This window comes from Salarias fasciatus, chromosome 1 (genome assembly GCF_902148845.1).
Source record: "Salarias fasciatus chromosome 1, fSalaFa1.1, whole genome shotgun sequence".
Lineage (NCBI taxonomy): Eukaryota > Metazoa > Chordata > Actinopteri > Blenniiformes > Blenniidae > Salarias > Salarias fasciatus.
Genome location: NC_043745.1, coordinates 33305392 through 33330157, shown reverse-complemented (window position 1 = coordinate 33330157; position 24766 = coordinate 33305392). Strand labels below are relative to the sequence as shown.

The 24766-nt window shown below is 42.7% G+C and overlaps 1 protein-coding gene across 1 annotated transcript in view; it reads left to right on the top strand.

The window, feature by feature from the left end:
* The window catches only part of otog (otogelin), a 58885-nt gene that overhangs the window by 22166 nt on the left and 11953 nt on the right, over nucleotides 1-24766 (top strand). Inside the window, exons 20-38 of the mRNA XM_030091065.1 lie at nucleotides 133-298; nucleotides 1450-1524; nucleotides 2076-2119; nucleotides 2288-2453; nucleotides 8194-8301; nucleotides 8936-9074; nucleotides 9772-9906; nucleotides 10047-10193; nucleotides 10336-10455; nucleotides 11174-11290; nucleotides 11490-11646; nucleotides 11865-11891; nucleotides 12275-12451; nucleotides 18862-19140; nucleotides 20373-20490; nucleotides 20729-20808; nucleotides 21141-23313; nucleotides 23406-23640; nucleotides 24335-24512. Of these exons, the coding sequence (XP_029946925.1) occupies nucleotides 133-298; nucleotides 1450-1524; nucleotides 2076-2119; nucleotides 2288-2453; nucleotides 8194-8301; nucleotides 8936-9074; nucleotides 9772-9906; nucleotides 10047-10193; nucleotides 10336-10455; nucleotides 11174-11290; nucleotides 11490-11646; nucleotides 11865-11891; nucleotides 12275-12451; nucleotides 18862-19140; nucleotides 20373-20490; nucleotides 20729-20808; nucleotides 21141-23313; nucleotides 23406-23640; nucleotides 24335-24512 (4641 nt within the window). The remainder of the gene's footprint in view (nucleotides 1-132; nucleotides 299-1449; nucleotides 1525-2075; nucleotides 2120-2287; nucleotides 2454-8193; nucleotides 8302-8935; nucleotides 9075-9771; nucleotides 9907-10046; nucleotides 10194-10335; nucleotides 10456-11173; nucleotides 11291-11489; nucleotides 11647-11864; nucleotides 11892-12274; nucleotides 12452-18861; nucleotides 19141-20372; nucleotides 20491-20728; nucleotides 20809-21140; nucleotides 23314-23405; nucleotides 23641-24334; nucleotides 24513-24766) is intronic.

Below are 24766 nucleotides of genomic sequence, written 5' to 3'. Positions count from 1 at the left end.
TCTTGTATCTTTGAGGTGAAGGGTAAAGATGTATATAGCTTTCCAGGCATAAATTTAATGTTGTAGTTTAATTTAATGTTGTGATTTAGAGCATTGAATCAGTTTGAATTTGAGTGTGTCTCCGTCCTGTAGCCGTCACCTGTCCCGCCACCATGCAGTACGGCACCTGCGTGTCGTCCTGCCAGCGGCGGTGCTCCTCCCTCTCCGTCCCGCAGCACTGCGGCGAGGAGTGCGAGGAGGGCTGCGTCTGTCCTCAGGGCTCCTTCTACAACCACCGGACACACGTCTGCGTGCACAGGTGAGGCTGAGGCAAAAAGTCACGCATGACAAAATGACAACAGCTCCCGTTGAATGCAGGGAAAATGTTTCATTTTGTTGCATCTAAATCCGAATCGAGTCGTTGTGTTGTTGTGTACGAGCTTCTGCTGTGGAGGATTGAAACCAAATGGCTTACTGGCTGGAGTGACTCCACCTAACAAATCCCCCCCCCAAAGTGATATTTGTATCTGCTCAGGAGTTTAGGTTAACCTTTAAGTGGAAAGTCTTGTCTCTCACCTGCAGACGTTACAGAGCCAGAGGACCTCGGTAATTGCGCCCTCCTTTTCAGCCTGCTCTGCCCTGGAAGACATGCGGCTTAATTCCCCTTAAATGTCCCAGGTTTTTTACATCCTCGCGCGGCGCGGGGCCTTACTTACCATGTGATAGAGTTACATCAAGGAATTCACCGTGAAACCCCTCTTTCATTCCCACTCGGGCTGGGGACGACACAGATATCTGATAACCAGTGAGAAAGAATTTGTAGTACAGAGGCTGATGTGTGGCTCTGGCCTATATGTTACAAAAGCTTCTGGCTTGAGTGAAACCCGTTAAACACGCTGTCATTTTTTTATTTACTATCACAAAAACTCTATCTAATCTCATCATTTGAAGCAGGCTTGGTGATGGATTAAACCCCCTCTTAAAGCCTATCTGCCCTCCCTGTCTGCTTACCTGTAACTCTGTGTTGAAGGTAACAAAGCCCTCTTTAACGCAATCCTTCACACAATAAGGAACAGGCTGTGAATTGCATCAAATCCTAATAGCTTTAACATCTTTAGATGTTTGGCTCCACATTCTCTCCATTTATTTTACTTTTCCTTTCAGATCCTCTTTCATGTGTGCAGTACAGTCTGTCTTTTAGTGCAACAAAATGTCAAAATTGGAATCACAGTGAGGTTTTAATGCTTGAGTTTATGCATCTCACAAGGCAAAGCAGCTGAATTTTTGGGGCATATTTCAGCATTAAGGCGATTCAAGTTGCTTCACATTAACATCAATTCTATAAATATGAATGCATCATTAGAAATTAAGGCCAAAAGTTAAATGTTAAAACAGTCTTTACAGACACAAACATCTGTCCAGGTGAGCAATCTTTGTTTTCAACCCTCTTTTCTTTTTTATGTTTTTTAGGAGCGAGTGTCCTTGCAGTTTCCTTGGAAGCGATTATGAACCAGAAGATGTGATCATGACTTCAGCAGGTGTTCAGTAAGATCCTCCCTCCAGTTTTACAAAAAGCACTGCATCCATCTTAAAGCACATATTTTCTATGAGGTTGTTTTAATTCAATTAATAATTTTGAAATGATTGAATTTGATAAAGGTTGTTTTAGATAGTTTGGTTCCAAGTTCAGAGTGAGCATAAAAAACATGTGGAGGTTCTCGTATCTGGTTCCATATTCAGATGACAGATGAAGATAAAACTCTCTGAAGTGTCTGGTTTGATGTGGGTCAGATTGTGTGCAGCTTCTCCCCCTGTTACTAACAGAATGAACATGCAGACAAATTTAAAACACTCTTGATAAAGTGTAAACTAAATAAAGGTATATTCTTGTGACAGTAGGAGAAAAATTGTTGAGTGTACAATGAGTAAAATAGAAAAATGAAATGGAAAGAATAAATCTTTGTCACAAAGGCAAAACTAAAAAAAAAATGACACTTGATTGAAACTACAGCGGTCGTCTGTGTGAACTTCCTTCAGATGAAAGTGGAATTTCTGTTGTTGTTCATCACATAAGACCTTTCTGTGTTTTCATGCAGAATTTGTCTGAATGGAAAACTGGTGTCCCAAACCGCAGACACTGGTAAGTCCCTAAGGAAAAAGTTATTGTCCATATCTTCTTTAGATGAAAATATCTGATCTGTGGACCTGAAGAGGCAGAAATCTTTTTTTGAAATAGCACATAAAAATGAGTGAAGATTTCTTGTTAAATGAAGTCATTATTATCTGTCTCGGCCCTCACTGCTTGCAGACAGGTTATGTCCAGTTGGTCAGCTCTACCAGAACTGCTCGGAGGGGGACGCCGACCTCCTGGCAGGAAGGGGCGTGGCCTGTGAGCGAACCTGTGAGTCCTACCTGCTCAACCTCACCTGCTCAGCCCACGAGCAGTGCGTGGCCGGATGCACCTGCCCTCCAGGGTGAGTTCCTGAAAAGCTGCCGCTGAAGCCCTCATCTGTCTGTGGTACTGTGGCATTGTACGGCATTGTATAAGACGGTGATGATTTAATTTCAGTCGCAACGTAGTTATCTCTATGCAGCCTAAATTTGAATAACATCCATAAAGAAACTTAACAATTCCACATAAGCAAGCAGACTGGCTCCCTGGTTATTCTGCAGTGGCTCAGGCAGAAGTACATTTGTTACACTGACATAAGTGATGATTTACACGAATTGTTTTGAATTTCCACAGCGGGTGGAGTCATTGTCGTAGAAACTCAATCAGTGATTCTGAATCTGCAGACTGCTTAACAGATTATTAACTGCTTACTGTGAAGATGAAGGTTGAAAAGGGAGTGTGTTGGCTGAACTTTAAAGCTTTAAGTGAAACATAACCTGAAGTTCAGACTGTATACGGGTTAAAGACTCAGGAAATATCATTCACGCAGGGAACCTTTAGACATCCACGTTGCACTGCTGAATGCTGAGTGGAAAAAAGAAAAAGAAAATCCCCTGCCTGCTTCACTGATTAGTCAGAGTTTGTAATCTTTGATCGACTGCTATAAAGTAGCAACTTCTACCTAAATTGTGAGTAAAATGGCAAACACTTGATGAAAGTCGCATTGTTTGTGGATATGCTCAATCTATTCTACCTATCTATTTTGATTTAAAACTTTCTTTTGGGTTGTTTGGAATCTGTGAAGTTGTCTTTACTGATAATCTGTTAAAATTCACAAATTCTTTGCAAGGTTAATCTCAGGATGAAGTATTATTTCGACTTGTCCGTTCACTCGTTTTGCATTAATTTGCTGTTTCACCACATCAGTGCTCAATATTAACGTCTGCTAACCCACCGATTGCAGGTCTCTTTCTCAGTGTGAACATGAATGCTTTGTAAATAGTTTCACAAAAATACCTGAGGGATGACCTGCATCCTTGATCAGTTGTTGTCTTTTTATGCGGAGTTTGCATGTTCTCGGTTCTTGTTCTAGGTGTTCATCAATTCTGTTTGTACTCCTTACAGAGAGACTCTCAGAAGTTCATAAGAGTCACTGCGAGTGTTTGGATGATTGTGTCTTTCTCATATAAGCAAAAATGATGACAGTCAAAGTTGAATTGTGTATTGTGTTTTGGACGCCTCCTTCCTTTGTCACAACAGTGGATCACGTGACCGTCCGAGTTCGATTTGACAGTTTCATGATTCTTTTCCTGACAGGTGGTGCAGATCAGGACTTTGCTCACGTGCTTTAACGACTTTGACCAGCAAACGTCCAGTCAGACTCTTACTTCCTTGACTTCTCAGTGTTTACCCCAAAATAGTGCACAGTGCCACAGTCTGAGTGTCTACAACAGTGCTTAGTTGTTGCTCTCACTCTTTAGCTCTTCCTTCAGACTAAAATATATTTGAATTTTAACCCTCTTTTCTTGTTGGTTGATATTCTGCAGTTCTTTCAGCCAGTGAATAATATGCAGATTGCAATGTTTGGTTATTTCTCTGTTTCCAGTTGTACTAATAAATCAATAGAGCAAGTGCCAATTTCCAGGAAACTTCTCCCTCTTCACCTAAACACTTTCACGTTTGTCTTTCACGCAATTCCCACCTGTCTCGTTCAAACAAGAAAAGACAGAACCAATTAAATTAACTCATAAATGAAAATACACTACTTTCATTGCATGAAAATGCAAATGAAACAATATATATTTTATTTCAATTTGCAAAACAGTAATGATAAAATTGTTAAGTGACTAATGCTGTCAAAAAATTAGTCAAATCAAAATACAGTATATTCACTATAAAGACAATTATAAAGACAAAATTGCACAATAATTTAAGTTATCACCCAAAATAACTATGTTTTTTTTTCTTTAATGAATGACGACAATAGTCCCATTAAAGGTCTGACGTGGTGACATTAAGCAAAAACCTCCAGATCATCTGTGGGAGATAAAACTGCGTCTGAAGCCCCGATGAGGTGGACAGACAGACCGAGGTAGATTACAGTCATCTGATCCCTCTAATCCTCGCTGGCTGTCGGCCTGAATGGAGGGTTAAGTGCTTTCATTATGGGACGTCAACCAAGAGTCATCCTGATTACGATATGCACATACAGAGGTTAGTTTAAACATGGCCTGACTAACGGTGACTGGAAACTTTGCTTCATCACTGATACAGCTCTTCACTCATTCATTTATGCATATATTTTTGTTAATGTAATCACCTATAGGGCTTCATAGTACACCTCCCAAAATACAGGCCGACGATCCGTGTGATGGCAATCACATTTTTAATCATGATGTTGTTGTGGCCATAAATGAAAACAAGTTTGATATCCCTGATATGGAGGACTTATTAGTTGTTTGTAAATAAAAAAGCTGCTGAGCTGCTGTTGCTTGTTCTCTCTTCTCCTTTCTGAATGATTTTTACCATGAGATTTGACTTAGCTGGAGCTTTTTGTGCTATTTCATTAAACTCCTGTTTACTTGGAAAAGGTTCCTTAACTCAAACTAATCACTTGTCAACAGCATGAAAGATGTGCCTGTGTAAGTAAAAAAGTTTGTGGCATGTGTTTGCATAATGTTGACATTACTTTTGCTTATTTCAAATGTAAATGACTGTATCCATGTAGCGGGGGAGCAAATATGGAGTAAAAGGTTTACTGTGCAACAAAAGACAAACATTTGATCAGAAGGTTTCCAAAGCAAACTGTCAGCAAAATCAGTCAACCGTTAATTTTCTCTTTATTCTGCACCTTCATTAGATCTTTTACATCCGTTTGTCAGTCCTTGTACATAAATAGCTCTGATTTTCAACTTGATTTTCATTTAATGTCCTGAAACACAATGATGAAACCAAACGGTCTTTACGGGACACAGATTCCTTCTGTTTGTCCGAACTTTCGATTCCCTCTGCTCGCTTCACTGGTCTCATTAATGTTTCCATGTTTGCGTCGTCACACTGAGATGACCTTTACGGTGACAACAGCCACACATCTCCTCCATCCTGCCTCCAGAGTGCCAGTATTGGTGCAAGTGTTTAATTACTCACTGAGACCTGAGACTTTATTGACTCATTCTGTAATAAATTTAGAAACAAAGAGATCCCTTTCAGCTGGGACTCTCCGTGACTGCAGTGATTGGCGGGTGATTTTAAAGATTTCTGTGTATGACTTAAAAAAAAAAAAAACCCTATTTTTCCCAGCTTTGCTGGTGCTCAGAGCGTGTTATTACAGAGGAAGACTTTCATTGCTGATCACATTTAATGAGTCTGGCTGAAAGCAGATGACTCTCCTCAAGTGATTCTTTATCAGGTTGATCACTGATGGCCTTTATCTTATTACAGCAATGAGTAAGACTGAAGTTTTTTTGGTAGATGATTTCCCTGCCGCGGTCCTTCTGGGTAAAAACAATTGGAAAGGCTGTATATTTTAAATTATGCCCCTTTTGTAGGGATCATACATTTGTGGGATGAGCAACATATCTTAATATATGAAACGTGCCAATAAAAGAAACGGCCAAATCTTCCCTGTAATTAGCATCTCATTCTGTGATTGACTCTTGAATATCTGGTTTCTAGTGGCCTGCCAGCAGACTGACTTTTGTGGCTTTATGTGGTTAATCCACAAATTACTGACACTCCAATCTGATTAATGAATCAGTTAATAACTTGGCAATTTATTTTATTTCTGCAGGCTTCAATCATCCACTACAATTTATTTATTTCTCTGATTCATGAATTTGGAAAATCACAATTGTTTGATTAACCAAAAAGTAATTAAAACGCTAAAATCTTGCAAGTTTTGTCCATCGCAGACATAAATATGGCTGCCTGGAAGTTGTGGCACACATTTCAATACTTCATATTTCAGTAAGTATTACTATTACCGAGTATTTTAAAGTATATTGGTGTATGACATAAAGACTTGCAATATTATTGTGATGCAGTTTTTCAATCTTGAGGTTCTCTTTTAAATATTTTGGGTTTTAACCAAATTAAGTTTGCCCTCCTCAGCTCCAGATTTTTCCATTTCCCCTCTCGTTTGCATGTCAGTCTGTAACATCGTCATTCCTTCTGCTTGCTGCTTTTAGCTCTTTTGTCGTCAGACAGACAGCAGGTGATTAACAGCTGTCTCAGCTGCCATATCATTGCTACACCTCCACGTCTTACGAGGAGAAAAAAAAAATCCCCACTCAGAGTCAACTGCTTGGTATTCATCTGCAGCAGAACTTAAAAACCTCTAATGGGAAATAATTAGCCGTGCCCGCTGACAGAAGAAGCCATTGTGTTTTCATTCACAATGGGACACTTTGTTTATGATCAAAATGTAGACCATTCATTCATTCCTTCTGTGCCAATTAGACAAGCTGAACTCGCATGAACCTGAACTTTCAGGTGCAAAACTGAGGCTTGCTGCATTACTGGAATTCGGTTCTGGTTACAGTGCATACGTAAAGCCGCAGGGGGAAAAAAACAAGGCTTCAGAAGATTGTTGAGGTTTAGATAGGTGCTATGAGCAGATACAGTGTGGCCTGCCTGTCAGTGAAGATGTGAAGTACTGAAGATGACATGCGAACAACACAAACACCATTAAAAGTAATGGAGAAGTTACTTTCCCCTTGAAGTACTTCCTTTATGTTTGCAGTTCCAGTGAAATAGCTCCACAGTTTTCAAAGAAGTAACTCGTAACTGTAATCAATAACTTGTATAACAAAGAAAACAAGTCATTTTAGAGGAACATGAGGTCAGAATGTTGAAATAAAAAAAGGCAGATACAGGGATAAAAGGCACAACTAGCAAGATTATGGAAAAAGAATGTCTTTATAATGTGCACGGCTGTCTGGCGAAGAAATGATTTTCCAATCTTTGATCGGAGTAATTGATACAGCAGGTTGGCGTGTGGATAAAGGAAGCTGTTAACGCCGTTTTATCTGTGGTGTAACTCTACTCAGATGAACCTGGAGGTTTGTGGAGGGACCATTCAGTGCATCGCCTCATTGTCCGCGGCCTTGCCAGTCGATATAGCTCAACCCTGGATATTACAAGATACTTATCAGCTTCGTCTTGCAGAGAGGAAAGCAAATGGAGGGATCCACACAAAGGCTGTTTCTCTCTCTATCTCTGAGAATCCTAATTGTCTGGTTTTCTCATGTAGCCAATGAGTGCTACAGCTTTTCATCCACAGTCGCCCGCCCCTGAAACGGGCTCTCTCTCTCTTTTCCCGGCATGTCTCCGCTCTGGAAGCGGACCTGCTTTGGCTCTGCCTCTGTCGTTCTCGTATCTGTGTTCGAGATGAACACAGGAGCTCTGAGTGATGATTATGTTATAACATGATAGCAGCTGTTAGCCTGCAGTTGTGAACTAATAACAGCCGGTTGGTTTGAACCAGAGCTCAGTGACTTCAATTGGGGATTACCATGAACAAGTCATTGAGGTGCATCAGGACTCTGATTGTTCCGTTTTATCACATTCAGTTTTTGTCCATCTATCAAACCATTCAGGCATCAGTGATTCCCAACCCGTTGTTAACTTAGACGATCCATTCCTCACCACACAGTGAACAACTTGCAAATATGAGACAGGTTTACTTCAGATCTCACTCTCTGTTGTGTAAAGTCATGAAGTATCTTGAGATTAAATATCTTGAGTTGTAAAATTTAACATCAATACAGCCCAAATTCTCCATGGAAAGGCTTGATCTTTCATGTGTCTTTTGTTTTCCCCAGCCTTCTAAAACATGGAGATGAGTGCTTTGAACCTGCAGCCTGTCCCTGCCTGTGGAAAGGGAAGGAGTATTTCCCCGGTGACAGAGTCTCCTCCCCGTGCCACCAGTGGTACGTTCACACTGTTTAAGGGAAACCGTGATTGTGATCTTCAGATGGTTTCGGTTACTTTTCCTCCACTACGTTGACATTGAATGTCATAAGTTTCCCTCATTTCTCTACGCGGGCTTCACCCACTTTACCATGATGCCTAAATTTGTTTTGCCCCCTCCAAACTGTGGCGACAATCTCCACTAAAATTGAGACAAATCTCCTGCAGCATCGCCAATTTTTTAAAGTGAGATTGAGCCTGGAAGAGTCCCGTGGTTGTCAGACCATCGAAAGTGGGCACCTGATATCTATAATTCCCTGTTATCACAGGACAGAAAGCAAGGGCCAGAAACAGAGCGGGCCCTTGTATGACTCGCTGATTCCCTCTACTTGAGACTGTGTGAAAGAAAACACTCTCCCAGTGATCTCAGTCTTTCTCCCGTCACTCCATTTCTTCTTGGAGAAGATGCAGATGACAGCCTAATAGCTCAATGAGCGGCGATTCAGCCTTTTGACAATTCACTGGCCACTTTCCTGCTGTAAATCTGAGGCTCTCGACACAAAAGGAGGCCATTAGAAATGGGGAAAAAAGCTCCCCCCACACTAAGTGGGAACAAGTTGTTGCTGAATCGCTGAAGCTCCGCTGTTTTCGCAGTGTTTGCCAGCACGGGACGTTTCAGTGCGTGTTCCGCCCGTGTCCGTCCATGTGCACGGCTTACGGCGATCGCCACTACAGGACGTTCGACGGACTGCTGTTTGACTACGTTGGAGCCTGCAAAGTCTACCTTGTAAAGGTACTGGATGTATTTATTTAGAATGAAAAGAAACAAAGTGTTTCTGAGGATTTTATTCAGTCAGCTAAGCACCTCCACACTTTTTTGTTTTGAATGCCGTGTATTAGGTCATCTCAGAAACAAATCTGGTAATAAATACAAACATTCAACAAGAACACATTTTACTTTGGAAAAGAAAATGTAAATACTGTAGTTTTGCACATTTTTGAGTTTTTGAATGCATGTCTTTTAAACAAAGTACTTGTTGATAAAAAAGAAAATACTCATTGTTTAAGAGCTTCAGAGACACTTTGACTTGGATTAGGCTCATGAAATTATCTTGGAAATAAAATTAAAATTAAATGGAATCGAATTGCAAAGAGTTTAAAAAAAATGAAATCAGTTTAACAATATATATATTTTGGAGGCAAAAATCTAGATTTTCTTTGTATTCTTTATCCTCTAAGATGGTTGAGATAAATAAATATACCTAAAGGTTTTTCTAGGATAAAATGTTAATTAAGAAATTATTGAAACAGAGTTTGATCAGTTTTCATTTCCATATTACACCCATCAAAGTATGGATCACATGGAGATCGTATATCATAGAATATATAACTTCCCTTCAGATTGTAGGCTCTGTAGATCATATTTCAGCAGCAGCTTTCAGTTTTAGGTCATTTTCAGCCTGGCGGTGTGTGTTTGGTCTCCTCCTCAGAGCAGCGCTGATGTGATGCTCAGTGTTACAGCTGAGAACGTCGACTGTTTCGACAGCGGAGTCATCTGCAGGAAGTCACTGCTGATCAACATCGGAAGATCCTTCATAGCGTTCGACGACGACACCGGGAAGCCGGTAAGAATCTCTACGGATAATTTCTGTTTCTGAAAGTTCATTGAGTGTTTTGATTATCCTTTTGACAGTACAGTATTCCCAAGTGATGACACTTACAGCAACATCAATCAGGTCAAAACAAACTCCTCCCTCTAACGTAGAATCCGTCCAGCGTCATCGACAGGAAGCAGAGGATGTTCATCTGGCCGGCGGGATACTTCACAGTTATTCAGTTCCCGAAGGAAGAAGTCACCGTCCTCTGGGATCGGAAAACCACCGTCCACATCCAGGTTGGACCGCGCTGGCAGGTACGACGTTGGATCAGTGACTTGTTACTGAATCAGAGCGATCTTGACAGCTCATGGCATTAAGAAAAACAAGACTTAACAAGGATATTTTGACTATACGAAGAGCTGTTTGGCTAAAGGGAGATGTTATTGATGTGTTCAGGGGAAGTTAAGCGGTCTGTGTGGGAACTTTGACCTGAAGACTGTGAATGAGATGCGGACCCCTGACAACATCGACTCCCCGACACCACAAGAGTTTGGAAACAGCTGGACTGCAACAGAGGTAAATCACCATTATTCACACTTTCAATCAAACAACCACCTTCTGTCCTCCATTCATTTATCAGCAGGAGAGATGAAACCCACCCCAAACGCACACACACGACTCATGGCAGCTCTGAAGTAGTTACAGGTCCACCGCAACAAACACACACAGACACACAGCCAGACGACCAATTCAGAGCCACAAAGGAATCAGAAAGCAAGTTCGTAGTTTGTGAGTTCATACTAGAATATACACGTATTCACAGGGACAGCATTCAAACCCCAAACAGAAAGACCATGGTGGTCAGCAGGTTTGAATCTGAAGCCATTTTGATATTAAGCAACAGCCCCACCCTCCACCAGTGAGCTCTTATTCCAGTGATCCGGTGTGATACCATGCTAAAAGCACTGATCATTGATTGGTGTCGGGAATAACCTTTTTCATCGCAGTGTTATTGGGCAAGTGGCCATATTTGGTATACCAAATTCTCACATTTCTTCTTGTTTCTCCCAAACTCACAATGATGGCTTCATTCACTCTCATAGTACAGGCGGTAGTACAGCAGGTGTGAACAATGATGCTTCTGGAACTCTGACATTGTTTGAGAATTCTTGAATATTGATACTTTTGCCAACAACCGAGATTGCGGCAGTTTATTTGATTGTTATGGTGGACCTCTGGCTCAGATGTCATCTGTAGTTGACTCTCTTTTGTTTGTGTATTTTTCCATCCCCAGTGTGTGAACAGTCCAGATATCAGACACCCCTGCAGCCTCAGTCCGCTCAGAGAGCCTTTTGCAAAGCGCCAGTGTGCAGTTCTGCTCAGTGAGGTCTTTCAGGCCTGCCATCCAGTGGTGAGTAACAATACTACAGTAAGTTCATGAAATACACTTCTAATTTTCACAATGTTTGAGCTCTTTAGCTTATCATTCCCTTCCACAGCTGTCATCCTCATGATTATGCATGTTTGTTTCTGTTAACTTAGAATTTTACCTCTAGTTTGTTTTTGTTTGTTTTTTTTAACAAGTATTCTATATTTTATATTCTGCTCAGGTGGACGTCACCTGGTTCTACATGAACTGCCTGGCAGACACGTGCGCCTGCAGTCGTGGAGGCGACTGTGAGTGTTTCTGCACCAGCGTGGCGGCGTACGCACAGCGCTGCTGCCACCAGGGGGTTCCTGTCGACTGGCGTGCCCCCTCCCTGTGTCGTGAGTCTTCACGTTTACTCAACCGTCACCTTTCATTTTGATATTTGAAGGTCTGTTAAAAAGTATAAAGTACTATTCAACAGCTCTGTCATCTGAGGTTACGAGGCTACATGATCATTTTAATGATCAAACCATTGTTTTTTTTATTTGATGTGATCTTTAAGAATACTATTTGATTGTTTTTTTGTTTGTTTGTTTTTGTTTTCTTTCTTTTGCAGCATATGATTGTGAATTCTACAACAAAGGTACAACAGTCTGTTAACTTATGTGCAATCTGCAATACAAGCGTGAACTAGGATCCTTGCAAAAAGCTTAACCTCCCATAGTATATTGTGAAATGTGCCCTCATACTGGAGTGGTGCCAGTTTCCATGTGGCCCCTATTGCTGTAATTTCACTGTTACCTGATAACTGCTGTGCAGAATCACTTCAAAATTTCATGTTATGCATTTGATGTTTGAGCACGCTCTTCAAGACAAGTTTCCACAGGCTACAGCTATTTTTTGTACAAACTAGGTCTGAATTAAAACCAACAGCTGCTTAAGATTCTACAGAAACAAAAGTAACACAATGCGATGATCGATCATCTGTGGAAAAAGTGCTGCACTAACACGAGCACGCCTCTGCAGTCCTGGGTAAAGGTCCCTTCAGGCTCTTCACCTTCAGGGACAGGACGACGTCGCTGGCAGCTGAAAGGTCCAGCGGCTCCGTGTTCCTGCTGCGAGGCAACGTCAGCTCAACCACCGCCGCTGACATCCTGTCACAGTTCATGATGACTCCCGGCCTCAGCAGAGCTCGACCACATGGTGAGTGGATTCATTTCTGGATCCGACTAAGAAGATTCACTGCATCTCCTCAACTCTGTGTGGGCTGTTCTTTACTGAATACTTTAGACTCCAGATTAGTGCTGTGACGTTCAAGTGGCTCTTTTAAGTGAACGACGAGAGCCGGTTCACAGCTGTCTGAGAGCCGTTCCTTTGTGCAAATTGTCCATGCGTCCTTCATGTGTCTCCTGAGTCCCTCCTGAGTCCAGCCGTCACACTGCCTTCATGTGAACGACCGAGTTTCAGTGTTCCGCAGCTCGCTCCAGTCACCTGAACGCAGCAGCTAACTAGCGGAGGGGGAGTGTCTCGAAACCGGAGCTGAGCCGGTGTTTTGGAATAACTGGTTTCCTTATTAATTGGCGACTGGGTTTCTTTCTCGTCCCTTGTTGCTGATAGATGCTAAAAACCAGACAAAAAGCTGTGTCCGACCTTTTATGAGTCTGATTTCAACATCTGCTGCTACGAGCAGCAGCAGCAGGAAGTGCTAAAGGAAGTCAGTCACCAGGTAACAAGGAAACCAGTTAAATTGTAACACTGTATTGATCGCTTTATCAGAAGTTCTAGCAATGGAACACACACACACACACACACACACACACACACACACACACACACACACACACACACACACAAAATGCTCAGTTAAAGGACACGTAGCAGCATTTTGAAGCTCTTTTCTGGGGACAACGTGCAAGGTAAGCCACAATGTAATGTGTATCAGAAAAAAAACATGTCTTAAAGCTGCTGTAGGCAGGATTTTGCTAGTCAGTGCTAATTTTTCTGTGATTTCTTTGGATTAAATGTTAGAGTATCCATTGATAATCCTTTAGGAGTGTAGCATAACTGCACTACCGCGAGGGTGCAGCGTTTCCATCTGTCTCTGTTCTGAGCCGAAAAGGAATCTCAACAGCTCCAGGTATCTTTGACCAATCAGAAGAGCCCCTGAGGCTCTAACCGTGATTGGTCGAGGGGCGTTCTCACACGTTGTTGTGGGAGGGGCTTAACTTGCGTAAGGGCGTGATGTCAGAGAAAACAGGACAGGATTGGCTGTGCTGGGTTTCAAATCGCCATCTTAGATGGGTCAAATCGCCATCTTGCTTAGGGTTACCTAAGCAAGATGGCAGAGATGCCGAATCCTGCCTACAGCACCTTTAAATCTGTGTCATTAAACAAATTAAAGCACCAGATAACAACTCATAACTGACAGTAACCATGTCAGTTGTCAGAAAGTAACGGATTGCCTCTGCACTATGAGGGTAATATCTCTAATAGAGTCACGTGACGTTCGTCAGGGAGCCAGTCTTTTGAGCGGCTCTTTCAAATGAACGGCTCTTCAGGAGCCGGCTCCCTTCAAAGAGCCCGAAATCCCAGCTCTACTCCAGATACTTTACTCATCAAAGCAGGATTTTTATATTCCCTATTCAATTCGTGATTTTATGTTTTAAGCAGTCAAACATCACATACAGTCAGGAGCTTAGCAAATGTGGTCACATGGACACAACATGTAATGAAGACGTAGCTTCAAGTTTATTGTCATGTTCCTTCTAATGCTTTATTGGCAATTAGTCATAACATACTTAGAAAGTTCAGCTGAATAACATTTTCTAATTCCTTACAGAAATCAATGAAGAAGTGAATCGTACTTATACACATTTTACAATAATTAATGAAATATGCGCTGTTTTGGCAAGGCTTACGCTTATTGCATAGATTTCATAATAAATGTGATTAATAGGCTTTTTTTTTTAAGTTTGTGTTATTAAAAATTTCAATTATAAAATTTGAGCCTTGAAAAACCCTCAACAGCCCCAGGGGTTTAATTTTTCTTCTTTCTACTTACATATATTAATGGAAGATTATGGCTGCACAATACATAGTAAATTCATCATAACTGCATTATCTTTATCTACAATATACATACCACGAAACATGAGAGAACTGCACTATATTGTGTTTTCATGTCGGCACGTTCAAGCTCTGAATTACAACATATTTGAGAAATGAGAATCCTATTTTACTCCATCGTGTTGACGATGAAACACATTTTGCTTCATCATTTTGACATTACATCACACAAACAAGCAAGAAGTCAGAAGTACGAAAGGAAATGGAGGACTTTCTTTTGTTAACATTAATCGAAGTGACCTGCTCTGAAATGCTGTTCGTGTTCATTGCTCTCATGTAAATCATAATAGTAAGCTCCACAGTTTTCCCTCCTGTCCAATCACTGTTGTGTTGTGTGCAAATACATTAAATCATGAAAATTGGCCTTGAATCTGGTGTGAAAGTGAGTGTGGGAAACTCATGAGCTTTATAGTTTAAATTTACACTCCTTTGGTGTTGCTGTAGTAAAAAAAAAAAAAGGCAGTATCTGCATTACTAATGCAGGACACTGTTATCAGTGCATGAAAGGGAAGGACTGTAGTTGGGTTTGGGAAAGTTTGATCGCTGTGTAGATAAAGCAGCGATATGTTTTCCCGTCAGAGGAATATGCAGCACTGATGAATGGAGACACAAATGTTTTGGCTTTCAAATAACCTGGGAGTAGCCAGCATGTAACCATGAGGAGAACATATTCTCTTTCTCTCCAAGAGGTTGTACTCTCCTAAATTCACAGTGGAACTCCTTGTGGTGGTTAAAAAAAAGTACTGTATCACTGTTAGCTCAGCTGTATAGTATGTGGGTTTGCATATTCGTAAATTGCCTCAGTAGTTTGCTTACCATTTTAGCCATTTCTATGAAGACACACGAACATCCAGACTTTAAAGCCGGAGTAACAAACACGAGGCCCATTCGCCAAAACCGAACCACAAGAGACTCCAAGCCAGTCCGCCAACTAACTCAAAACATAAACAGCATTAACCATGCTGTCAGTGCCAGTTTGCAAAAGCACGCATCAGCAGCTATAAAAGGAAAGGTTTTTTTTTTTAGACATTTCACTGTATTTTGCATCAGAAAGAAACAATTAAATTGGATTTATGTTGATTTTGTAGACATTTTCTGCCATAATTGTTTGGTTTTTTGACAATATCATATTTTTTCACCTATACCCTGTGTCACACACAAAAAAGAAAAAGTTTAAATTTAAAGGTTATTATAGATTTTTTTTACTGGTCTGGCAAAACTCAAGATGAAATTGGGTTGTACATGGCCCCTGAACTGAAATGTGTTTGACAGCCCTGCTGTAGGGCTTCATCCTCCCACTAAATGATGAAACTTGAACTTAATGAGTGAATCAGCCATTACACCGAATCACAGTGCTGCAACACTACATTTATACAGCTCAGCTATACTCATTAAGAGAGACAACAGTCTTTAAAGAGACATTTCTCCAGTTGCAGGTTTTTTTTTCTTTATAATAATTGAAGTAATTTAGAAACTCATGTCAGTTACTTTTAGGGCTGAAACGATTCATCGAATAAATCGATTAATTCGATTATAAAAAAGCTTCGAATTAAATTCTGTTGCTTCGAGGATTCGTTTATTAATTGTGTACAGTGAAACTACCGTGAAACCGCTAGCGTGTAGCGCCTGGAACTAAAGCGCAGCATGTTTCCGCACGAGAGTGTAAGCCGCACGGACATGTCTGAGCAAGCAGATGGAGCACAGCGCGGTGAAACGACGCGAGAAATGGATAATAAAGCTGCGTTCACACCGCCAAGTGCTTTCCGCGATTGCGTCAATTGAAAACAAATGGGAACGCGCGTTCCACCAGCGACAAGACGCGGACGCGTCGGACGCGGCGCATTGTTGCGACGCGTCAGACGCGTTTTCGCGGCGCGTCGGGGCGTTGAAGAGCAGAATGAAGAAAATGCTGGCGAAAAGGAGGAAGCACAACAAAGAAAACGCCAGAAAATGTCAAAAGTTTGGGACAACTTTCAATGAAAAAAAGGGAAGAGCTCGGTGCAAAGTTTGCACTGCCAAGCGGAGCTGGCTTATTATAACAGCCAGGGCCGCCTAGGGTGCCACGTCCCGGGGGGGGGGGGGGGCGCCGCAGCCGCACAAGGGGCGCCACGATGCTCCGTGTTCCGTGTGCCCCGGTCTGCACTCTGCAGCGGTCTGAAGCACCGCGCTCCTCGGAGCTCCTCGGCAGTGATCGGTGTTGTTCAGCATCGGTCCGCAGCACCCCCCCCAACAACTGTTGGAACCGCTCGAAAAACACGCTCCCAGGGGGCGCTCGTCTCGGGCTCGCCTAGGGCGCCTCTGAAGCCCGGGCCGGCCCTGATAACAGCACCACGTTGACACTTAAAAAAAAAAAAGTGACTGTATTCTGAAATTGTTGTTTTGCACTCCTTTGAATGCAGTTTAAAATTTTAGGGCAGCTGTCAGTTTAAAAAGGTGAATGTGTTGTTTTGGACTCAGCCTGAGTATTCTTATTTTTGTTTGTTTTTTGCACAAGACAGATGGCAAATTAATATCGATAGGAATTGTTTGCTAATACAGAATATTGCCTGCCGTACTTGAAGTGCTCTTTAATAATCAGCTTTCATGTGCATTTTTTTATAATGAAGGTAAGGCCTTAGCCCTCTCTCAGGTATTTTATTTATCTTTTATTTAAATAATTTGTGAATTTAAAGTACAATGTTCATCCTAGCAATGAGTGTTCCAGTTTAATACATGTTACTGCAAGCATTAATAGTAGTTAATTTTTTTGTCCATGGTGAGTTTTATGCTCGCCAAAATAAAAAGAAATGTAAAAAAAAAACATATATACATATATATAAAATCCGATTCATCGATTAATCGACCAAATGAATCGATAGATTAATCGATTACTAAAATAATCGATAGCCGCAGCCCTAGTTACTTTAATAACTGACATGGTAATTGTGTTTAATTCAATAACCAATACTGCTACTACAAAATATTTCATTTGAAGCGCTATCAGTGATTGCTTGAGTGTGATTTCTAGTGAGTGTGATTCGTCCACTGCTCCACTGCGTCATTGAGAAGGTTCATTGTGCTCTCTGGCTGCCCTCGCTGTGTTTCTTCACCTCCAGCTAATCGAAGAATCAGAGAGAGAAACTCTCTGTGCAGCGACTGAAAGCCCGCCAGCCACTGTTCTCCTCTTCCTCTGTTGCCTTTCGCTGGACAGTGTTTGGAATGATTTTGGCGCTTCAGTGAAAACACTTGATGGAGGAGATGGAGTCTTATTGACTTACAGTTGCGGAGGAGTCCAAAGATCAGATTGCTGAATGCTAATACAGCAACCCGAGCTGCAGGCTGGTCAGCAAGCCAAGACTGGAACCTTTTGAGCTCCGATACTGCTGCGCTCTGGATCCTTTTCAAACCAGCTGCAATTTGTACCCTTAAATAAGTTACCCGCAGAGGCCATGTGCTGCTTTTTCAACAAGAAAGATGATTCACGGCTTCCGTCATAGTGTTTGTTTTTGGTTTGTTAAAACTATACATGATTTCAAAAGCAGACTTTTAGATATGGAAGGAAAATGCAACAGTCATTAACTTTGAGTCATACTTGTTTTTTAACAGTTTGGCTGATCATGAAATAACTTATATATGGAAATATAAGAATACATACCATCTGGGGCCATCAGATGTCACTGTATAACAGCAGAATGCTGCAATAGTACCACAGAAGAGCCTCTTTAACAAGTGTATTTCCCTGACAAAGCAAGCAAAATGCCACCAAAAAGAAAAGTCGCATAACAGAATTTAGACTGAAATGTTAAAAAATTGCAGAACAAAACAGAAACAGAGAATCATAAAGAGTTCAGAATGTGTTACAAATTTGTGAGGACTGGAAAAAAACATAGTGTCTGTTACCAAGATGAAGGAAACTAAGAAGGCTAATCATGGGCTAATCTTCAACACCAGTAACACATATGCTTCTTCATGAAGCATTTATTGACAGATGTTAACTTATTCTCATCTGTAGCTTATATTACAAGATACATTAATCGTGATTAATTCACAAACATAAGTTGTTAAATGTATTAAAAAAAGTTGAATTGGTTGACAGCTTTGATTGTTTCATGTCTTGTGGCCTCAGGGAAAAGGTCAGAAGTAAGGAAAAACAAAAGTCAAGGGAATATAAAGGGGACCAAAAAAACAGTCAGCAAATTGTACCATTTCTGAAATGCTGGCAGAAAATGCAGATCTGCATGTGACGGAAAGCTTAAATAGCAAAGCGGGTGAATTAAAGGCAGAAAAAAGAGTGTGTTTATCTCAAAGAATAAACTTAATATTAACACTAGAATCAAACACAAATCATATAATTATTGCAATGCTCAACACTTCCGCACATTTCACCAATACCATGTATCCTTTACTTTTGTTTATTTTGTTTTTTCTAAATGTCCATGCCTGGTTTGTCCATGCCTTTTTTTATTCCTCTTCCTGTTGATGAGTCTTTCTGATCTTCTCCCACACAGACACATCGCGGGTTTCCTTCGAGGCCGCCGACAGGCCAAACTATTTCCTGTTTGCGAGCCGCGGCGGCCAGGTGAGGTTGGCCAAGTGGGAGGACAGCAATGCATTCTGGGATGGAGCCACGTTCGTCCTCCACAGGAACACCTGGATCCCCGGCTACGACTCGCTGGAGTCCCACGCAAAGCCCGGCTTCTTCCTGCACGGCGCACCGCCTCGCCTTCTCCTGCTGAAGTACAGGCACACCGACAGCTTCCGCAAGGCCACGCTGTTCAGACTGACAGGTCAGCAGCTCAGACACAACTCTCACACAACACCAGGGTTCAAGAGGCTACGGCAGAACAGGCGGCGGACGACAGAGCTGTCTGTCACTCCATCCAGATTTATTCGAAACAAGAAAAACGTTCAATAGAAAAACAAATCATTCTTATGTGTTTGTTCAGTTAATGGACCAACACAGTATCATAGAGTTAAGCTCAATAAAAGGCATAGACTTCAGGATTAGTCTCTTTCTTGTTGACTTTTGAGTTTTGATAACACAGACTGTTAGAATCCATCAGCGATCAGAGGTTAGTCTGAGTGGTTCCCCAGCCTGCATGCTTCACTCTCTGAGCGCTCAGACTAATCACTCATGCTAAAAATACAGAAGCATTTGTTTTACTTAATGGAAATGAAATGGCGTGGCCAGAGGAGGTTGAATTTCCTGCTGACAGTAATGAATGGCGTAAGAGTAAGAGGTGAAGTCCGTCACATTACTGCTCTGAGGAAACATTTGTGGATCAGAGCCACCTCAGATTAGTAATGTGATATGCTGTACATTTCCTTTACAGGTTTTATCCTGCTGGTTAATGTTTTTATTTCCTTTTGTTCTTTTTTTTTTTTCTTTTTTGGGTCAGTTGTTACTCGCTTGTGTTTCCATATTGACAAAAAATATTCATAAAACAACTGAAATATGACAATTGCTATCAGTGATTTTTTTCAATAAAGCTCAGAATCAATTGGAGATAATGAAACGGTTTTTTAAACTTGCTCACAGCAAAGAAGGTGTACACTGGGGACAGATTTCCCCACAGAACAGATGGAGACACATTCACATCTACAGGCAATGTACAGAATCAGCAGTTAACCTCAAATGCATGTTTTTGGAATGAATCAGAGGAAACCAGAGTGCTGGGAAGACGTTCACCCTCCACATGAAAGGCCTGGAAACACCGACCAGCGATCAAACACCGACTTTCATCATTGTGCAGCTTTATTAACACGGATAATGATCCACAGCTTTGAAACTTAAAGCAGAGTTTGATAGATGACCCCTCTACGCAACAGCTATTCCTAAATCTGATCTGATGACATAGTTTGAATACAAACTACAACAAGCCCTGAAATGTTTTTCATGTTGACTTTTTAAGTTGTGTTATTTTAATGTTTGTGTTTGTGCAAAGAAGTGTAAGAAAAGTGGACTGTCTCTTCAGGAGAGGTTTCATACTGAAAGTGAGTGTTGTGCGTTTACGATCAGGCCCCGGGCCAGACACTCCAGCGCGTCCTCAGTGTCAGTGGAGGTACGACTCCTGCGTTAGCCCCTGCTTCAAGACCTGCAGCGACCCCTCAGCTGAGGCCTGCGTCACCATCCCACAGTAAGAAACCCAAACTTACACTCAACTTTTTCAAAAAAAGAAGGCTGTAGCCTCGTAAAACACATTAAATCTTTCTTTGATTTCATGCATTTTACAGTATTGCTTCACTTTTCCAAAGGTTTGTTTCAGTCGGAAAAATACTTTTCTTCCTTCTGAAGCATTTCTTGACTCGCCTGCTGTGTTCTAAAGTCATTGATGTAAACAGGTTTTAGTCATAGATCTGTTGTGGTCTGTGCAGAGTGGAGGGCTGCCTTCCTGTCTGCCCCCCTCACATGGTCCTGGATGAAGTCACCCGACGATGTGTTTACGTGGAAGATTGTGAGTATCTCCTTCTATATTTTAGTGGGGTTTGAGATATTTCTGTGTGTGAAAGTAGAGGGTTATTGAATAATCTGCACTGAGCTAGGGTTAGGGTTAGGGTTAAGGTTAGGAATGGTACAGTGCCTAATCTTCACCGAATTCCCTTTGCGTTTAAAAATGTTCTTGAATAAAATATAAATGCTCACTCATCTGCAAAGCCACATTGTTCACAAAAGAGAGATTTACTGCTTTCAACCCAAAATAAAGTAAACCTGTCGTGGAAACAAAATGCTATCCTTCTGTCTTTTAAACTGCGCTCCTCTAACAGACTCTTCATTGGCTGGTTTCAGGTATCAAAGCTCCAGCTGTTGTTCACCCCGGAACGTCGACCGCTGTTCAGCCGACCCCTGCAGCTGTCACTTCAGCCACCACCGCGAACACCACTGCCTCCTCTACGCCTTTCAAACCCATCATTTCCCCCACCACACCCTCTACACCTGCACACGCTTCCTCCACGCCTAAAACCACCACCACAGCTCCAGCTGTGAGTGTCCAGACCAGCTCATCCTCCCCTGCCGAGCCAACCCGTCCTGCCTCTACCTCTTCTACAGCTTTTACACTTTCCAGTACAGCAGGATCGCCATCTCCTCCCATAGTGCCCCCTCCTTTGAGACCAGAGGTGGTGGAGCCTCTGCCTACTGTCAGAGTGACAGAGGCCCCGCCCACAATCATTACTGATACAACAACAACAACAACAACGACAACAACTGGGTCACTGAGCTCTGCTGTCAGTCCATTTGATGAAGCCACCTCTGGGACGAGCGCCGCTCCCTACGCCATTACCGCTCTGCTCTGGCTCACCTCCACCAAAACAGTCACAGAGTCTATCCAACCGCTCCCCAGAACCTCGGCTGCAACCCTGCAATCAACCACCACGCCCACAGGGACATCAGCTGCTGTTGAGGGGCCGACCACAATCAGGACTGCTTCTGTCGTGCACCCGTCAGAGGAGACAACGGAAACCACGACTCGATCCGCAGTGGTTCCTCCAGTTGTCACATCCTCCAGGCAAAGTCCTGCTCCAGAGACTTCCACCATTACAGACAAGACTTCTGTTTCATCGACAGACACCACCACAAAGGCAGCAACGACTGAGAGAATACCCGCAACAGAAGAACCACTGCCTCCTGGTTTACCAAGCACAGCCTCCACCACAGCTCTACCTCCCCAAACCTCACCTTCTGTTGAAACTGGAACCGTATCCCTGCCAGCAGTCACTTCCCACAGACTGACACAGTCGGTCACTCCAGTTGCACCTTTTACTACCAGTAAGACGACGCCACGCATGAGCCTAGAAACATCAGCACCGGGTACCACAGCTGGAATTTTACACCCCATCTCTACTGATAAGACAACTTCCTCAGCCAGAGTTTCTGAGTTACCAGTTACAACTCTTTATCACGTTTCACCGACATCTGCTGCGCCATCTCTCCTCACCTCGGCTACGACAGACTGGGGAACCACGACAGAGAAAGTGACCACACCTGAATTCTCAACATCTAAAATACCCGTGGCTACGACAACAACAGCTGCACCTCCTCCCTCAAAGATTACAGATACTCCAACATCTCCAGTGTCGACCGCCTATAGTGAGAAAACTTCCTGGTCTGCATCAGTGACAGAGAGAACCACCACCAGTACCACAGTCGCAATGAAAATACCTTCAGACACTGTAGAGACAACCACCTTATCCACAGGTCCTCTGGTGACAGAGGAAGCCACGTTGCCTTCAATCCCTCAAACACAAACAGCTGTTGTACCAACGTCAGTGAAAACGGAGAGTTCAGTCCATCCAGTTTCTACTGAACGTACCTCTGAGCCGTGGCGTCCGCCCCACTGGGAGACCTCCTCCACCCCTGTTTACAGACACACAGTGAGGACGACCCCAGAGGTCACATCTGAAGGTGTAGGGCATGCGGTCACCACTACTGAAACCACACACATCCCTCATATTTCAGTCACTTCTATCACTTCTGCAACATCAGCAGCTTCCTCATCCACCACCACTCAAACTACAACACCTGAAACCTCTACTGTAGAAATTGTCCCCACCACCACCGTAAAGCTGCTTACACCTCCACTTCAACCTGAGGCTGGCACTCCCGAGACCCACCTCACCACGACTCATTCCAGAGCGCCACCTGCTGTCGTCACCACCACTCTCAGGCCGGTCGTCATTCAGCCGGTTACAGAAACGACTCAGCCGGTGACGGGTAGAGTGCAGGCAACCACCAGAGCAACAACCACGCCACCCACGTCATGGTCCCCTCACCACAAGACCACCTCTGTGGCTGTCCCCAGGACGACGGCGGTCTCTGACAGAGTCACCACACGGCTGGTGTCCACCTCCAGGCCTACGCCTGATTTATCAACCGTGACTGTCACACGCACGTCGCCCCCCAGGACGACACCCAGAGTTCCTGTCACAACGAGAGTGACCTCCAGAGCCACGTCAACTGAGAGGTCATCCGTAAGGCCGGGCACTGCGAGGGTTACCGTGACAACAAGACCCTCAGCAGAAGTAACCACAAGATCAACCCCTCCTGGTCCCTCAGCAGCTACACCAAGACACAGCATGACGACCTGGTCAGGGCTGACATCTACTACACCGGTGGAGCCGGTAACAACAGCCACTACAGTCGAAGACAGCGATACAACCACGGCAGGTCCCCACCTGATCACCACATCCACTCCGGCAGTACCCGTTTCTACGGCAACAACACACACAGCATCTACAGACATTCCAACCACAACCGCCCGGGACTCATCTCAGACAACTCCGATGTCACCGTCTGTGACGCAGCCAGCGTCCCCTCCCTCCAAAGTGCTGACCACCACCCAACAGCCTGAAATATCCATTCAGACTACAACTTCATTCCCATCATCCACCTTGGTATCTACGACTGTTGACCGCACTAGTCCAGGTGCAACAACACCTCCAGCACCGGAGTCTCCTCGCACACCAGCAGCAACAACCAGACCTGCAGCTGAACACACATCTATGAGTGTGTTCCCTACGAGGATGTGCACTGTGAGTTCACCCGAAGCTCAGATTTGCTTCAGTCCTGCTATTTAAAGTCCTCAAAGGAGAAAACCCTCAATGAATTTAAGATTTAGCGTTTAAGTATTATTTACTGACGATATACTGTATTTACTGTTTCTATCACTTTACTGATATGTCTGTCCAAATAATGGATGCAGAGCATATTATGGGTCAAAAATTTTCATTTTCTCAAGCTGTATTTTCTGATTTATTTATTTTTTTATTATTTCTTTTTGATCTGCACCTTTAATGAATCATATTTCACAGATATGATTTCACTCTCAAACAATGTGAAAGTAAATTAGACACATTTTAAGATCATGCTTTGGAGTTGCAGTTAGAGTATTCTTCAAACTTGCTTATTCATGTCATAGCAATCGATTTTTTGCTGTTTGAATCCTGGATTTTCTTCTTTTTTTTTTGTTCTGCTTTTGCCTCCAGCCTCCGTATGCGGAGATTGTTGATGAATGCACAAAGTACATCTGTGTCAACAACCAGCTGATCCTGTTCAACAAATCTCTGAGCTGCCCCTTCACTGCCGACCCGCCGAACTGCGGCCTGCTGGGCTTTGCTGTCCTGGTCAATGGAGACAAGTGCTGCCCTCAGTGGGACTGTCCATGTGAGGAAAACACAGTTTGCACTCATGATGAATTATCGAGCTGTTTTACTAAGGATTATTTTAAAGAAAAAGTTTTGCCCTCATCATTTGTCCTGTGCTGGATGATCATCGTCAGCTCTTATATTACTATTTTTAATTTGTTACAGAAAATGACTCAAAAAGCTATGTCGCATCAAAATAATGTGTTCAGATGGTCATTCTTATATCTTTGCATATCTTGCTCTGTGGGTATGAATATTGATAATGTTAGTAAT